Source organism: Silurus meridionalis, chromosome 20 (assembly GCF_014805685.1).
Source record: "Silurus meridionalis isolate SWU-2019-XX chromosome 20, ASM1480568v1, whole genome shotgun sequence".
Classification (NCBI taxonomy): Eukaryota; Metazoa; Chordata; class Actinopteri; order Siluriformes; family Siluridae; genus Silurus; species Silurus meridionalis.
The window spans coordinates 14,340,424-14,359,057 of record NC_060903.1 but is presented as its reverse complement, the minus strand read 5'-3'; the positions used below and the strand labels follow the sequence as shown (position 1 = coordinate 14,359,057).

Genomic DNA, 18,634 nt, shown 5'->3' with positions numbered 1-18,634 from the left:
CATAACATTTTTTTTTTTTTTTTTTTTTTTATCATTGCCAATCCATATAGTGGCATGTTTTTAAAGGGTGGGAGAAAACCAGATATTGTAGAAGAAAACCATGTCGATAAAAAGTGAAAAGAACTGGCAAAAATCTTTTATAATCCAGTTGCAGACCATGAATTTCATGATTTTTATCATAATTGTATTAAGTGGTGGATTGGAGCAGGTAGGACAATGAACTAGTCCTCCTCTTAATTCCATCATCACGTCATAGAAACTATTAATATTATTTAGAAACGCAGTATAACAGAGCGCTGCATCACAGACAGGTATCTTGTGCAAGGGGAATGAAGCAAGAAACCCAATGAACACAATTCAACAAGTCTCCTTTCACTGCAGCCACAACTGCACCGTCCGTATAAGTCATCTTTAACAGAAGCTTCGATATTATCATCATAAAATCCCTTGAATTTTTCGTGCTTTACGGTTTTCCTGGGGATTCAAAATCAGGGCAAATTGTGTGTTTTTGCGCAATTTCTACAGGACAGAAAATACAAAAGTACAAACGGTTCATAAAAGTAGAAGGAAGAGTATAGTAAAAGTGTAGTGGAGGTGAAGAGCATTTCTGATAGGGTTATGAACATGAAGCTGGAAGTTAAAGGGGTGATGATAAATATCATCAGGGTCTATGGTCCACAAGTGGGCTGTAAAATGGAGGAGAAAGAAAATATCTGGGGTGAGTTAGATGAAGTGGTAGAAGGTGTACCTACGAATGAACAATTAGTGATTGGGGCAGACTTTAATGGGCATGTAGCTGAAGGGAACAGAGATGAGGAGGTGATGGGTAGGTATGGCCTTAAGGAGAGGAATGTAGAAGGGCAGATGGTGGTAGATTTTGCTAAAAGGATGGAAATGGCAGTGGTGAACACTTATTTTAAGAAGGATGAGCATAGGGTGACGTATAAGAGTGGAGGAAGGTGCACACAGGTGGACTATGTTCTATGTAGAAGAGGCAACCTGAAAGAGATTGAAGACTGTAAGGTTTTGGCAGGGGACAGTGTAGCTAGACAGCATCGGATGTGGTCTGTAGGATGACATTGGAGGTGAAGAAGCAGAGGAGGAGAGTGAGGACTGAAAGAAGAATAAGATGGTGGAAACTGAAGGAGGAAGACTGTAGTGTGAGGTTCAGGGAAGAGGTTAGACAGAGGCTTAGTGGTGGTGAAGAGGTGCTAGATGATTGGGCAATTACTGCAGAAGTGATAAAAGAGACCGCTAGAAAGGTACTTGGTGTGACATCTGGAAATAGAAAGGAAGACAAAGAGATGCATAAGGAAAGCATAAGGAGAAAGAGGCTGGCAAAACATGATTGTGATCGACAGAGTGATAAGAAAAATAGGCAGGAAAATGAGAAGGTTGGATGATGTGGAGATGTTGTAGAATAAAGTGAATAGGATTAGTAAGGAGGTAGCGATTAAGAGGATGAAAAGTGGAAAGTAGGTTGGACCAGATGATATACAGGTAGAAGCGTGGAGATGTTTAGGAGAAATGGCAGTAGAGTTTTTAACAGTATTGTTCAACAAAATTTGCCTGAGGAATGGAGAAGGAGTGTGCTGGTACCGGTTTTTAAGAATAAGGGAGATGTGCAGACCTGCAGTAACTACAGGGGAATAAAGTTGATCAGTCACACCATGAAGTTATGGGGAAAAGTAGTGGAAGCCAGGCTGAGAGAAGAGGTGAACATTTGTGAGCAACAGTATGGTTTCATGCCGAGGAACAGCACTTGAGACGCAATATTTGCTTTGAGGATGTTGATGGAAAAGTATAGATAAGGTCAGAAGGAGTTGCATTGCGTGTTTGTAGATTTAGATAAAGCATACGAGAGGGTGCCAAGAGACGAGTTGTAGTACTGTATGAGGAAGTCTGGTGTGTCAGAAGGATGCGAGGGTGGTGCAGGACATGTATGAGGACAGTGTGACAGCAGTGAAGTGTGCAGTAGGAACAACAGACTGGTTCAAGGTGGAGGTTGGACTGCATCAAGGATCAGCTCTGAGCCCTTTCCTGTTTGCAGTGGTGATGGACAGGTTTACGGACGAGGTCAGACAGGAGCCTCCGTGGACCATGATGTTTGCAGATGATATTGTGATTTGTGGTGAGAGTAGGGAGCAGGTTGAAAAGAGCCTGGAGAGAGGTGGAGGTACGCGCTGGAGAGAAGGGGAATGAAAGTCAATAAGAGTAAGACAGAGTACATATGTGTGTGAATGAGAGGGAGGGCAGTGGAGTAGTGCAGTTGCAGGGAGAAGAAGTGGAGAAGCTGGACGAGTTCAGGTACCTGGGGTCAACAGTGCAAAGTAATGGAGAGTGTGTTAGAGAAGTGAAGAAAAGAGTGCAGGCAGGGTGAAGTGGGTGGAGAAGAGTGACAGAAGTGATTTGTGATAGAAGAGTATCTGCAAGAGTGAAAGGAAAAGTTTACAGGACTTTGGTAAAACCTGCGGTGTTGTATGGTTTAGAGACGGTGACATTGAGTAAAAGACAGGAGGTGGAGCTGAAAGTAGCAGAGGTAGCGAGGATGGACAGGATTAGAAATGAGTTTATTAGAGGGACAGCGCATGTAGAACATTTTGGAGACAAGGTGAGGGAGGCCCGATTGAGATGGTTTGGACATGTGCAGAGGAGGGACATGGGGTATATAGGTGGAGATAAAGAGGAAGGCCAAGGAGGAGGTTTATGGATGTAGTGAGGAAGGACATGTAGGTGGTTGGTTTGAAAGAGGCAGATGTAGAGGACAGGGGGGTATGGAGACGGATGATCCGCTGTGGCGACCCCTGATGGGAGAAGCCGAAAGAAAAAGACAAACGGTTAATTAAAGAGCTTAAAAACTGTTTTGAACTGCTTGGGCCGACCTTTACTTACGCCAGCCATTGTGGAATGAAAAAACAGCTATTAAATGGATACATATATATTTCAGTCTGTGCAGTTTGCTAGTCTGACTGGTACGCTCCCTAGTGCGAATTTCTTCTGGCTGTACAGCAATACAGGAAGTTAAGGCTAAAATCTGATTTGATAGAAACTCTAACCAAAACTTTCACTCGATGTTGCAGCGGCAGACCCGAGAGAGAGACTATAAAATTAAGAGTGGTCTAGTGGTTAGGATTCGGCGCTCTCACCGCCGCGGCCCGGGTTCGATTCCTGGTCAGGAAACCAAACCCAGCCATTAGGGTTGCACAAGCCAGTGCACTCTTAGTACCGGTCCCAAGCCCGGATAAATGGGGAGAGTCGTGTAAGGAAGGGCATCCAGCGTACAAACGTGCCAAATCGAACAAGCAGATCACGAATATGAATGATCCGCTGTGGCGACCCCTAATAAGAGAAACCGAAAGAAAGTATTTATGGACAAAAATATATTGAAAACATAAATCAGCGATTCTGATAGAGTTTAGACCAGCAGAGAAAGCCTTGCTGGCCCTGACAGTCCACCACAATTACACACAAAGGCTTACTGAGGTCAGTGGCTTTCACCATGATGAGGTCTGATTAACATTTTAACATGAGTGAAGAGGAAACAAAAAATCAGACCATAAAAGTTTTTTTATTTTATTTTGAAAACAAATATAAAGCAAAAAAAAAACAGACATATCTAGGTGGATGTATTGTTTTGCTTGTATAAACAATGTTTTGCAAAATGTAAAAAGTTTTTTCTTCTGACTAGAAATGTGCTCACTTTGTGCGGCCAATTAAAAGTCATGCTGACAGGTTTAAACATTTTCTTTCATTTTGGTCAAAACTACCATTTAATCTGATTTTTTTGGTGGGTTGAAAATGTCTATGAGATGACATCGTACTGCGTGTCGCTAAATTAACAGCATTATATCAGATCTCTATGCTGCCATCACACTTCCGGCATTGCATAAAGAAAGCAAATGGAGTTTGATGTCTCATATGATCATGAGATTCCCCCCCCTCGATTTGCCAACTGACTCCAGAGTTAATGCTGAACTCAGATCGAACCTAACAAAAGGAAACTCATTTAATTTATTAACAAAAAGTAATTGTATTAACATAATCCTTAATGGTATAAAAAAAATCACTAAGTTTACCATTTTCCTGAATAAAAACCAGTCAACAGCCTTTATTAATAAACTGTACCCTGATTAAAAGAAATTCATATTTAAGGAGCTGATCTTCAGATTATGCAGAGTCAAGTTCAGGCCACAGGACTTCCCATGAGCCTCTCCTGGCGCAGTGACAGGAGTCGATTCAGCCACAACTTCTCCGCCTCCTCTTTATCTATGAATAACTGAGAGAGAGAGAGAGAGAGAGAGAGAGAGAGAGAGAGAGAGAGAGAGAGAGAGAGAGAGAGTGAGATTATGATCCCAGCAGTTTGGTGGAAATTTTGGCATGCTGAATATTACAGGCTGACCAGCAGATGTCACTGTAACTTCAGACACATCATAGTTCTTTGATATGACTTTATACAAGTCTCGAGATGCCACACCTGGCCCAAACATTCAGAATTTCCGCGCTTTACCTCATCTGCGTGCTTCATGAGTGATAGACAAAATGGATTAAACTCGGTATATAAAACACTAAGCAAGACTAATTAACGTCTATAATTATTAATGCAGTCGATGAACTCCAATTTTTAAAAACATAAACCACCACAACTGTACCAGAAACTCCCATATGTTTGATTCAAAGCTCATCAATCTATAAATTCACTTTAATAAATGTTTTCACTCACATGCACACATAGAGGCTTACATTACCTCAGTGTCAATGTTTAAAGATGATTGAGCAGATATATTGTGGTTGTACTCCTGCCTGATGTCAATAGAAATAGAATAGTTTTATCTCATTTGAAACCCAGGAAATCCAGGATAAAACTGTTCAGTATGAGGAGTACACCCTGGATGCAATAACAGTCCAGCAGAGGGCAGCATTCACACATACGAGCAAACACAAATTCATACCTTGGGGCAATTTATAGTCCAACTACTGACATGGTTTTTTGGAAGGTGAGAGGAAACACATGCAGATACGGAAATAGCATGTTCAGGGTTCAGGATCAAACCCGGAGCTGTTAGGCAGCAAAGTTTCCTGCTGCACCACCATGCTGTTCTACTGTTATTATTACATGATCCTTTTTTTTTCTTCAGAACTATCAGTATATGTAGCACATGATGTAATTCTTTGCAATGACACATTTGCAGAAGAAAAGTCAGAAAGCCGAAGAAAGGGGAAACATTATGTACATTCACACGTGGCGATTAAATCGGAGAGATGCGAGTTTGTACCCCAGGACTTTTGTGCTCTCTACTGGGTTTATAAGCCTTAACTGCTTAGACAGTATCTGTAAGAAGGATAAAAGAAAAGAAAAGTGAAGCGGGGGGAAACGGGTAATGCAAAGAGAAAATAACAGATGACTACTGAACATGGAATTAGAACAAATAAGATAGATATACGGATTTAACTAATAATCTTGGCTTGCTTATTAGGTTCCACTAGCCTACTATATGTAGCATTGGCGTTTAAACTGATTTATATATATATATATGTGCACACTCTGTTCATTAATCCTGTTCACTGGGCTTGGCTTGTGTTCAGATGTCTTTTCATATTCAAAGAACGGCAGCGGAATGTAATTTTAAAATTCGCTACAAGTACTCTCCCTAACACTGGCATCACTTGGTAATCTACTTACAGCCTTAATCCACTTTACGTATTTGGCCGAGATCTACTAATGGCAGACATCGCAGATCAGAAGTCTATGTAACCCATTATAACAACTCTTTTATATTGTTTACGCACGCCAGTCTCTGTCTCTAATTACCCGAGTTTGCTTCATATAAGGCGCTCGCTGGCTTGATTCGATTTCCGAAGAGGGGAGGGAGAGCGACAGTAAATGCTACCGTATCCTAAGCGCATATGACAGCGTAATGCATAACAGTGATTTGGGTGTCAGCGTGAAAGCAGGATTTGAGTGATTCCCGCATTAGTTGGGCTTATGAGTTCCTTAAGTTTGGAAGTTGGAGACTCTTCCCCGGCGCTCATCAGTCTTTACTTTCATCCAAACAACACGAAAGGCGTGAAATCAAATCTGCGGATAGGAAAGAATGATCGCTTCCATCCCACACTCTGTGTGTGTGTGTGTGTGTGTGTGTGTGTGTGTGTGTGTGTGTGTGTGTGTGTGTTTGTGTGTGGCGGCTCCGGGAGTGGAGATAAGTGTATCATTTATGTCGAGTTAAGGTTTTGCCTGTAGCATTCGCTGTAGGGCCTCTACTTTGTCACACGAGCCATACAAACACACACACACATGCGCACACAAACACACACAAACGCTTCTGCTAATGCTCTCTGGATGCATGTTGCGCGGTTCCCTCGTGTGTTATCTGCGTGTAGGACACACACACCAACACGGCCTCTGTGCTCTGCTAAAATTACTTGAAATTACAGTAGATACAGTAAGCAGCGGCGGGCTAAATGATTGAATCATTACTGGCGATGGGGGGCTCGCGCGCCTCGGGCATATTGCTCGCATAGATCAGGCTGCGTGAGGCTCATCTGCATCCGTCACGAATAACCAAGTTTGCGGCACTGCCGCTGAGATGGAGAGAGCTTTCACAGGAAATTCTGTCTGCCAATATTACAGGCTGAATAAAACCTGTCAGAAAGTGGAGCCTTAAATAGGACAGACTATTCTATTGCATGAATAATAACAATAATGAAAAAAATATCAATGAGTGAATTTTGAATACATAAAACATAAAAAAAAGTAATAAAAAATACAATCACAGAAAAACCAAAAGCACGCAGAGAACCTAAAGCTAAACACTTACACTGGGGTGAGCAAGTGTGTCGCTGTTACTGTACTTGATGGCAGTGGGTAGAGAGATGACATCCTCTCTCACGGTGGAAATGTCACCAGACTCCGCCTCCTGGATTTCTGCAGATTCAATTACCTGCAAACAGATTTAAATATAATTGTATCCTAATTTTGCGAGTGGAATATATACATACACATTGTGAAAAAACACATAAGACGGCATTAATAGCCTACTTCAAGTACTGTGTAACTGCATGAATGGGAGAAATCATGTCAATTCATCCTGCTTTTTTTGTTTTCTTGGATAATACATTATTATTATTATCATTTTGTAGAATGTGGTATTTTTTCCCAGTTAAATACATAGACTTTTTTTTTTATCTATAATAATCCAATTAAATATAAAACTGCAGTATGTGTTGATATTTGGCCACATGATGGCACTGTCTGCACAGTGAGAACTCGACAGGAGGAAAAGTTCATTCACCTGTTCACACTTGTGCACGTGAGGCACGAGACCACTGAATGGCTTTTCCTCCACACACACACACACACACACACACACCCCTGCTCATGTACTGCAAAGCTTTATGAAGGGTGAGGGTGAGGGGAGGGGGAGTTGGTGTGCTGAAAAGGTCCTTGAACTACGACTACTATTGCACTCACTACCCACTACTACTGAACTCGTGTATTTCCCTGATGCAACAGTCGTTCCACGTATCCTTTTGGAGAAATATACAGATCAGCTCTCTGTCCTGCTGTAATCTATCACTCTGTCCCATTTCACCTGTCCACTTTTTTTTTTTTCCTTTTTTTTTTGTCTTGGGCAGTAAAGATCGGCGAGCGTTTGGTCTCTAATCTAATTGGGAATGTGACCGTGAGGCTGAGGTTGTATGCGAGTTCAGTGGAGATTTCTGTGGGAACGCCTTGGACACTTCAGGGAGCGAGAGAGAAACAGAGAGAGAGAGAGAGAGAGAGGCGCTTTTTTTCAGTCCCCGTATTGTGTATTGTGTGCAAAGCGAGCTCAAATGGCACTGAATGGGAATGATTCCGTTTGTCCGCAGACTGAATATGGGCCGGGCGAGTGGCAAATCTAATCACGCCGATGAAGGAAGGAGATGTGAGGCTAATGAAATGCGAGAGAAAGAGTCAGGGAAGAAGGGGGGGGGGGAATACAGTGTGGAGAAGGAGGGGGAGAAGAGCGCACCTTGGCGGCGTCCCGGGATGATTTGAAAGCCTGAGGAACAAAAGAGTCGCTCTCGATGGCCTCGATCTCCTTTATCCTCCTCACCTGCTCGGCGAGAGAGACCTCTTCTGGAAAAGTGGGGGAAAAAAAAAAAACAGAGAAAGACATGAGGGTAAAGGGGAGGTCAAACTAACAAGGCCATGGGGGCGGGGTAGGGCACTGGGGACAATTTGATAAAGGTCAACTCGTTGCATGTTTTCCTACACTGGAAACATATTACCAATAAAACACAAAAAAGAAAAGAAAACTCAGAATAACTCAAAGTTTAAATCTGCTTTTTTTTTGGGTTATGTATAAAAAAAACCTCGAAAGTTATGCAAAAGAACAATCATTTAATTTCCTATAATCTGCCAGCAGACCTTTCCAATCAATTCATTATATACATCTCTCCATTCATCCATAGGACAGCGGTTTGTATCCGTGCTTTGCTTTGCTCCAGGCTACAGTTTTTACATATCTACTGTACCTACTTTAATCCCGTCGTCAGATAAAATGATGTAAAGAAGCGCAAATATTCTCAGCGTGATCTCTTTAGCTGCACACACGCCGACTGCTCATTTCATGCATGTACATCCTCGCTGGCATGTTAATGAGACGTATTTATTCCACACATTAACTACGACTGTCACAACACATCTTCCTGCTCTGCTTGTTTAATGAATAAATGAATATTTGCGCTTTTTTTTTTTTTACATGCTAAACACCAGCAGCAGCAGTGACGGCGGTCGTGTTAGTGCTGAAGAAACTAACTGTTATAAACACTGCCTGCACAACACTCCTATAATCTGACTAGCAACACGCATTTCCATTCGGTACTGATGATTGATGATTGTCAGAATGAACAACACTAAACTCAAGTGTGGAATGCACTTATTTGCGCTGTCACGTTCCTCTCAAGGTGCATTGCGTGAAATATTAGGATGTCGATACGGTGAAATATTAATTCCGGTTAAAAATTTGTACTGCTCCTGACAGCAGATTTGAGAAAATGGCACTACACAATGAGTTCTAATAAACTACGAATGATGAAACGTGCTTTGCTTTGAATACAGTCGGGCAACTGCATTTCATCATTTCGTGTTTAGTTATTTATTTTTTTTGTCCCTGATATTTTCTAGAATTTTTTTTTTTTAAAACACCAGACAGTTAAATCAGGTTTAATCTCAACTGTAACAATGTCCTGTATATATGACTAAGTTCTGGGACCAAAACTATAGTGACACGTGCAACTAGATGAACATTTGTTGGACACCTGACTTTAAAACTAGTACGTGTTTTTCTCAACTCATTCCCCATTTGCTGTAATAATAACCTCCACTCTACTGTAAAGATGTGACACGACATTTTGGAGTGTGTTTGTGGAGATTTGTGCATTCGGACCCGACGGCGTAATGGTAATGATGGTAATGATAGTGATGACGGTGAGGAGGCCTGGGGTGCAGTAGGCGTTCAATTCGTCCCAAAGGTGTTCAATAGGGTTGAGTTCAGAGCTCTGTAGTAGGCCACTCAAGAGCTTCCCTTTCATCTCTTTGACATATCGTCAAACTGATTTTGTCCGAGTAGACGGAAAATGTAATGCTACCGCTTCCAAAGACATTCCATACAATTATGTGCCTCCGACTTTGAGGTAAAAGTTTAGAGAAGAACCACATAGGCTGGAAAAGTCGGGTGTCCCAATACTTATATATATTTCAAGATTTCACATGAACACATCAGTAACAGCTTCTAAATTACTATACATTTTATATATATATATATATATATATATATATATATATATATATATATATATATATATATATATATATAAATAAAATGTATAGTAATTTAGAAGCTGTTACTGATGTGTTCATGTGAAATCTTAAAGGTAAAATTGCAGAACAGATTTTACTGATTCAAATCTACCAGAAAAAGCAAAAATTCTAGACCTGAAAAAATCATTTACAGATTAAAGAGTGACAAACTGACCTCAAATTCGAAAATGGGAAACCTGACATAGATTATATATATATATATATATATATATATATATATATATATATATATATATATATATATATATATATATAAACAAACTAATGCATACTTTTACATACGCATATGACTACACAAATGGTTTGCTGGCTTAAACTGGTTCCCATTCCCATTATATGTGTTTTAATTCACTCTACATCAGTCGTAACTGTACATCCAGCCTGCTTTCGATTTGTGTCTTATCTTATTGTGCTTGTTGCTTCACAGATCCCAAAGAAGACCTAAGAAGCTGTATTAGGTGTATTTACATGACGTGGGTAATAACTTCAAATGATCTGCAATTCTTCCATGACAAAAAAAAAACAAAAAACAAAACAAAACAAACAAAAAAATAGCATGGCCCATAATGTACAAAATTAATACTTGGTATGCGTTTCTTCTGAGATTTCTCTTAAGTAACGTAATTGTTAATAGGCATACATTAGAATACTGTAAGAAGAATTATTTTTATATATATATACACTCAAAAATATACACTTTGACAAACCGAGCAACTATACGCAAGCAAAGAAATGTGAATAATAATAATAAAAAAGATTTTTCCTAAAATGTTCTTTTCGATTCTTGAGGTTGAAATTGAGAGGCTGTTGAATTCAGCACTAACATATTAAAACGCTTCGAGAACGCTTCTGTATTTATTTGCTTGAAATTATAAGCAGTGCTCAGAAACCAAAAATAAAAAAGCCCTGAAATATATGCAAACCTACACAGATGTAAACGCCAAACACTCACATACCAATGTGCACTGCTAAATCTACTGTATGTAAGGGAAAATGAGAGTGGAGAGAGAAATGTCCCAATAACATTGCTCATTACTCCAAGAGTCTAGAAGGACAGAGTTAAAAAAAATAAAAAAATAAATAGAAAAAGGAAAAAAAGAAAATGAAAAGGCCACAATATCCTCCAGCAGCCTGTCCTTCACATGACAGCAGTCCGGTGCCCAATGCCCCTCAATCACCCCTGATATTAATCCCAACTGTGTGTGTGTGTGTGTGTATAGAGTGTCTTAATAACTGATACACCAACACAAAGAAACACACACCGAGCCTGTGCGCCTCGGTGACAACCAATCCTCGGCCCGGGATTCTATAAAAGCCTCATGCTTTTTGACAAACACATTATTGGTAGATAAAATGACTTCCATATGCTGTTTGTCAGATGTCAGTAGGGAAAGATATGTATTTCATAGGAAAATCAAAAATAATGGACTCGGTGAGAGGGGGTGAGGGGCCCGGGACGAGACGCAGACAGCGGGGAATCGATAGCGCCGCCGGAGAAAGTCCACTGCCAAGCCGCCGTCAGCGCAAAAGCCAGGTCAAAGTTGATATTTAATATTGACACATTATCCAAGACATTCATTTCGAGTGTTGAGTCCATCGTCACCACGTTACCTCGGTGCGAAATATAAGCGAACGGGACAATTGACATAGCGGTACTGAAGAAAACAGAATAAATGGGAAAAAAAATTAAAAATGATGAGACTGACACACTGTATTTCCCTATCCTTATGCAAGCCCCCTTCTTTAAACCATATCCCCCAGTTCTGTGAATTCCATTTCCAGTGTGGAACACCACTTTGGGTTTTGGACATGCTTCTAGGCACGTATAAAATGTTAAAAACCAGCGTGAATAATTAAAGCAGCTGAGGGCAAAACAGGGCCAAATAGTCCAGCGAGACATCGCAATCAATAAATTATTGTAGGCTTTAAGACTCTTTCTCATAGACAGAAAGAGAAAGAGAAAGCTGCAGGCAAACTCGGCCGACCTTCCCAATAAAGAATCCACAATCAGGAAATGATGGCGCTGTTCTGGTCTTCGCCATAAGCTTGGAGACGAGTGACCACCAGAGGGCAGTGTTGAACAGAGCAACGCTTCGTGCTTGTCTTCTGCGTCCTCAAGTTCCTACAAGTGTTTCCAATCTGCACTTTTCAGACTGGAACATGTAAGTGATAATAAGGGTGATTATGGTGTCATTTTAGATCTTGTTGATTTCAGGATTACATGAAATGTATGTAAATACAACACCACAAAATATATGCGTATAGTTTTTAAAAAACAAACCCTAAATTAAACGATAATAAAACCCCTACAGCATTTTTCCCATCCCGATTCGCTCTAACACTTAAAAACATCACCAGAATCCCTTTTTTGCTTCAAATACCTTTTCATGACTCATTTAATAAATTAGAGTCATACAACATCTCGCCGAACCTCGTTACCTGAACGCGTTCGTTCCTGTAAAAGGAAGTTCAACAAGAGGTTGCATTCTCTAAATCTTCCTGAAGATGATGACAAGAAGATAATCAATCTCACTAGTTATTACTATTTCTTTTAGCCATGTTGTAAGGTACAATCCTGTAATATTTTTAATAAAAAAAGTTCATTATGTAGGGATTTGTGTGTTTATTTGCTAATTCGATGCTCAGATAAAGTTCATTAAAGAGCAGCATGCATTTGATTAGTGAATAAAAATTTTTTTCTTGAAATGGGTTAAAAATAAAAAATAAAAAAAGATTTGTTTTTAATAAGAATCTTTAATCTAATCAAATCGTAATCTAATGTTAATCTTAAGGACAAAATCCCAATGCAAACTTTCCGGGAAAATTCCGAGATATGGACTCTCATTCACACCCACTAATAATAAAAGACACCAAACGAAACGAAACAGTCGCCTTCGCTAGCTCCTTCTCATACCCGATCCCAAAGCGTCAACCCGACCAGAGCGCTGTACACTACAGCGAGCCGCGTCGAGTGTGTCGGAATTTCAGAAAACGGAAGCCTGACACGACTGGAGATTAAAAAAAACCCCGGTTTCCAGTTAAACCAAATCGATTACGCTCCGGCTATCTGTGTTTGTTAACTTCTCCGGCTTTCATTTGGAAGACGCTGCTCTGAAAACCCACACGTTTAAGTCGCTGCTGTAAATCCTTTGAGCTACTTCCATCTATGAGGGGTTTCATCATTCAGAGGATGATAAAATATTGATATTTCACAGTGTTTACTTGGAATTTGGATGGAGAGAGAGAGAGAGAGGGGGGAAGAAAATATGTTCATCCCAGGACACATTCACACGCTGTACTGCTTTTCCATTTCTTCTCGACGTCTCTCTTTGCCACGTCGTTACGTGACCTAAATCTATATATTCAAACAAACCATTCACCTTGGTTCGATACATGTACGGGGAAAAACGCCTGAAATGTAAACGAACGTCAGTGCGAATTGGAAAAGCGAAGAAAAAGAAATGACTGTTTCGCGGTGCCTGATTAATTCTGGTAATTGATTGCGTTAACGCCGCAAAAAAACTCAATTACGCCGGATCTCGCGGTGGCTGAGAAATAAATACGTCAAATAAATAAATAAAGTGGCCGTCATCAGGCGGTCGGTTACAAATGGCTGTAAATTCAAAAGGGCTTTAGAATGTCGTGAACTTCAATTAGGCGGCGAGAAAGGCAGTAAAACGAGGCTTAATGATGGCATCGCTCCTGAGGATGAAAGCGAGCGGTGGGGGAAAAAAAAAAAGCACTCTAAGTAAACACACAAACACAGTAATAAGACAGTGGATGTTGAAGAAGCTGTACTCAACCTCTTGGACCTGCATGTTGCTTCTCAAACCTGGATTTCTAAACAGAATCGCACACAAACACCGACACCAACACACACAGAAAAGTGGCAGAGTTTCCTGCCCTCTCTCTCTCTCTCTCTCAGGCCGAGACATGTAATCCAATGCTCAATTGAGCCCCTCCTGTCTCTGTGGAGAATCTTTTTGCCTGCTAATTGATAGAAATTAAGCCATTAATCAAGCCACCGGCCCATCATTCAACCCGGAGAAGATGAATACAAACTTTCATAACAACCACCTTCCCCATTTTGGGCCTCATTAGCATTAATTTTTAATGCAATTATGCTATTCTTTTACGCTGAGCTCATAAATTACGGCTCTTTTGTTGCCGGCTGGCCTTGTAAAAGCCCGAGTGAGGCTTTGTAGTCTGAGCTTTAAGGCAATTACTGGCTTCTTCGCTCTTTTATCCCGCTGCATTTCCAATAACCTTCCATCTAATGATTTATCCCGGCGAGCCCCCGACACCCACCCAGAGCTCGACTTCTCCCATTAGCACCCGTCTTATTTATCTGTTCCAATCTAGAGTCTAAATAAAGACTGTGTCCACTCCTGATGGAGAGAGAGAGAGTGTGTGTATGTGTAGACTTTGGGGAATTGGAGTCGGGAGGAAGAAAGCAGCAGGCCTTGATTCCAGCATCAGGCCTGCAGGCAGAACTCAGAAGTGAAATGAAGTTTGGATGTGATCTTCGCATTATGTGCACGGTGCTAGAGATAGAATAATGCAGAACTTCTTTTTTCGGCTTTTTTTTTTTTCATCGGATTAGATCTTTTTACGCTTTAACCGATTATGCTAAAAATCTATTTTATTGAATATTTCTAGTATACAGAAAAAAAATAACTTTATACAACATAAATGATAGAATTAAGACCCTAGGATAAGATGTTGGCCCTCTGATTGTTAGGTCATGGGTTCAAATCCCAGCACCACTAAGCTGCCACTGATGGACCCTTGAGCACGGCCCTTAACCCTTAATTGCTCAGCTGTATAACTGAGATAACTGTAAGCAGCTCTGGATAAGGGTGTCTGCCAAATGCCATAAATGTACACTATACAGACAAATGTATTAGGACGCCTGACCTTTTCTGCCAAATGTGGTTCTTCCCTGAACTGTTCCCACAAACTTGGAAGCACACAATACTTTTGGATGTCTCTGGAGGCAATAGAATTCAATTCACCCTTTACTTTAGCTAGGAGCCCCAAATCTGCTCCAGCATTAAAAAGGCCCCTGTGAACACAGCCAGCTTCATGAAGATACGGTCAACATGGGTTGGACAGGAAGATCTTAAGTGGCCTGCTACAGCAGAACTCTATTGAACACCTATGGGATGAATTTGAATGCTGACTGGACCCTAGGCCTCATCACCCTACATTAATAACTGCCCTTGTTCCTAAAAAAATAAAGTGGAACATCTGCCCATGAGGGAAGATGTTATCATTAACAAAGGGGGACTGAATGTGGAATTGATTGTTCACATATTATTATATCTATTTGTCCGGAAACCTTTGTCCATATAGTGTAATTTAGGCTAACGGTCTTGTTCGAAGGTAAACCTATTTAAACAATGCAGAGCGAATAAAAAAGGTGTCTGACTGGGAGGAAGGTAATAGTTTTTGACTGCATTGATTAGGCGAGCTGGCAGCTTCCGATGTTATCCCTGAAAATGCATCAAGTGCGTAATGAGCAGCTATTAGGGCCATCGATTTGCTGATTTCAATTGATAGCTACCAGGCCAAGGCGGCACGTCAATATTTGCATAACTAATACCCTACTGCTGGCGGCCTTGACAAATGAGATCTCAATAGAGAGAGCGCGAAAGAGAGCGCGCGAGAGAGAAAACGCGAGGAATGCATGTGATGGCGTGAGCCTGAGCGACAAAACCATGACACACACAAAAAAGCACACACAGTCTCGCACACAGCTGACGTAACTCATTAGCGGTCCTGATTTGGTGTGTGCAATGATGTAGAAACCCCCCCTCTTTAGCGTAGGGTCACATACGAGGACACAGTGGCAGCTCGTGCCAGATGTCACCCGCGTCCCCAGAGAGTAAAAGCTGAGCACGGTGATACGAGTGATGCACATTGTTTGTACGCGTGCTGGTGTCCACGGAGGTGAACTTCAATGTGCGAGCGCGTGCAAGCGATCCGGCGCAGGATTGCTTTCATCTACAGTTCCTTATTGTTCGAAGCAAAATGACGCTTGCGGGTTCATGACCCAAAGCAGGCGTTGCAGATGAACACGCTGACTTGACACTCTGATTAGGATGGTGGAAATGAAGTAAAAATAAATCAATAACAATATTTGCACTATACGCTGCATCTGTGGTGCGTTTGCATGCAATTAGATGCACTTCATCCAACAAAAATCATCCAGTCAAGAATTGGCACTTAATTTACCTTAAAATACCTTTGACTGAAGAATCCATAAAATCAAGTTTCATGGGTTTCTCGCATTTCTGCAAAAGTTTGTGGACACCTGACCATTGCATTTTTTTGGAAAGATATTCCACTAGATTTTGGAGCTCTATAGCAGCCCAATAAAGATCTTCCACTCCAAACCATGTAAACCATATCTTCATGGAGCTGGCTTTGTTCACAGTCCTTCCAACTTTGTGGTAACAGTTTGGGGAAGAACCACAAATAGCTGAAAAATGCAGGTGTCCCAATGCTTTTGTCCATATAGTGTAAATGCTACAGATCCAGTCAAAAGAATAGGAAAAAATAAATAAATAATGCTCATGAACATTACTTGAAAGTGTAAAATTCTATTGTATTTATTTATTAGATCCATATAGCTTTCTATCTATGATCCTTCCATTTTTGGTCCAAGTTAACATTATATAAATATTTGAATTACTGAGTTTTGGATTAAACCTGTTTAATTCAGGTCAGTAGGCAAATATGCGAATAGCAGGAAGCGTTCAATAATAATAAAAAAAACCCGTCTCTAATAGTTTCACAGACCTGATGGAGATGAATGTAGTCTTCAAAGATTTGCAGACTTCGTGACCTCTGCTACTTTTTTAATGGAAAAAGAAAAACCACCACCCCACATACGACTTTTCCCAATTTAAATAATAATAATTAAATATTATATATGATATTTATAATATATAATAGATTGTCAATATAATTACAACTTATTGACAATCTTTTTTTTTTTTTTAACAATTGCCTTTTATTTGATTCTGGAGTCTGTAACATAACGCATCAGCTCAACATCACTTTAATAGACCGGACTTTATTGTCTGACACGTTTTATCACATGGAAGAAGGGAATGAGTAGAAATGTTTATTGGACAAGGAACTGAAATTTAAAAATAAAATGAAAAATGACTACGGCACTGGGGCCAAACTGGTGCGTGCTGCATATTGCTGAGTTATAATAAATGTTGGGTGGAAAAAAACTTTACACTAAAAAAACTTTACAACATAAACCCTAGAAGATTTCAGTGGATGGGCCAGCTACTAAAATAATAATGCATAAATGTTGGCAATTGAGTGGAACAGGTATATGTGCATTCCTTAATAATGTAAAAAAAAGTAATATATATTTTTTTATAAAATAATGTCAGAAATGATGCAAGTGAAACATTGTTGGATTTTTTTAATACCCTTTTTTCAATAAGTAAGAGCCCATATGTCCAGTGTGCCAGAGGTGGCACTGAAAATGAAGGTTTTATCTACGAGAGAGACACGGCTAATAAGGTCCAGCTGTGCAAGTACAGGCTGAGTGTCTATAGATGGCCTCGCGTACCTGCAATGTTTCACAGCACAGCGGTCCTGATTCGTACTGTCGTTTGCATGTGTGTGTGTGTGTGTGTGTGTGTGTGTGTGTGTGTGTGTGTGTGTGTGTAAATCCCCCTAAGATCCCTTAATAGCCTTGCGACTTGCTTCTCGCTCTTTAAGTGGGCGTACGTCCAGAAAAGACCTTTTTACCTTCCTCTTGCTCTTGTAATGCAATACATTAACAATATTAACTGATATTCGGTAACAAAGCAACTGCAATAACAGCAGATCGACCGAACCTCCAGACTCGCGCACGTACACTCGGACCAATAGATTTGCTAGTTAAACTAATATAGTGCTTCTGTGCAAGTGGACTGGATGTTACTGACCTGCTCGGTCACATGTCATATAAAAGATACATTAAAGCTCCTTAACAAAATAAATGAAAAAGAAAAAAAAAAAAAGAGGGGATGACTGAAAGGAAAAGGAAAGCGAGCGAATACAGGAATGAGGAGGAAAAAAAGTGCACAGCTCTCAGGTTTTCTGCTCGGTAGCTGTTTCATAAATAACTGTGCAATTAGAGAAACACCGCAGCAACTAATTACTTAATTGGAGTAAGCTTTTAAAATAAAAATGAGGTCATCGGGGTGCAGGGAAACGGACGCACACGGTCAGTGCTCATGATTTATTTGTACATAAACAGAATAAAACCTAAACAAACGTAACAAGAATATATATATATTTTTTGGCTTTTCTTATGATCTGAGGGCCAAAACTATATGCCTGAAAAGTTTATTAACACCATAATCAAAACAAAGACACATCATGAACCCATACAATGTTTGTATGTATACAGGTCAGAGCTGTGTAAGTCTACATAGCAAAAAAAAAAAATAAAGATGTAGAAGACACTTGTAATTAACACTGATTTTATCAAAACACTGTGGAATGTGTGAATAGACTCCAAAAAGACAAGTTTGGGTTCAATGTTTCCTCAAAGGTTCAAACGGATGCCTTCGGCTTGGTCTAAACCCGACACTGCGGTTACTCCAAAAAAAGGTGAAAAGTGCAATAGCTATGGCCACTCGCTGAGTGACATTCAACATGTGCACAACTTGGTTCCCCGCTGACTGACCCTTCACCCCCATGTGCCCCAAATGTGATACCCAATCACAGAGGCTGCCCACCTTCCCAAGTGTGTGT

The 18,634-nt window shown here is 40.4% G+C and overlaps 1 protein-coding gene across 1 annotated transcript in view; it reads right to left on the bottom strand.

Annotated features, from left to right (window-relative positions):
• Nucleotides 1-3,559: 3,559 nt before the first annotated feature.
• The window catches only part of rsrc1 (arginine/serine-rich coiled-coil 1), a 135,951-nt gene continuing 120,876 nt past the window's right edge, over nt 3,560-18,634 (bottom strand). Inside the window, exons 8-10 of the mRNA XM_046877131.1 lie at nt 8,010-8,116; nt 6,816-6,938; nt 3,560-4,276 (exon numbers count right to left, since the gene is read on the bottom strand). Coding sequence (XP_046733087.1) covers nt 4,184-4,276; nt 6,816-6,938; nt 8,010-8,116 — 323 coding nt within the window. The 3' untranslated portion in view covers nt 3,560-4,183. The remainder of the gene's footprint in view (nt 4,277-6,815; nt 6,939-8,009; nt 8,117-18,634) is intronic.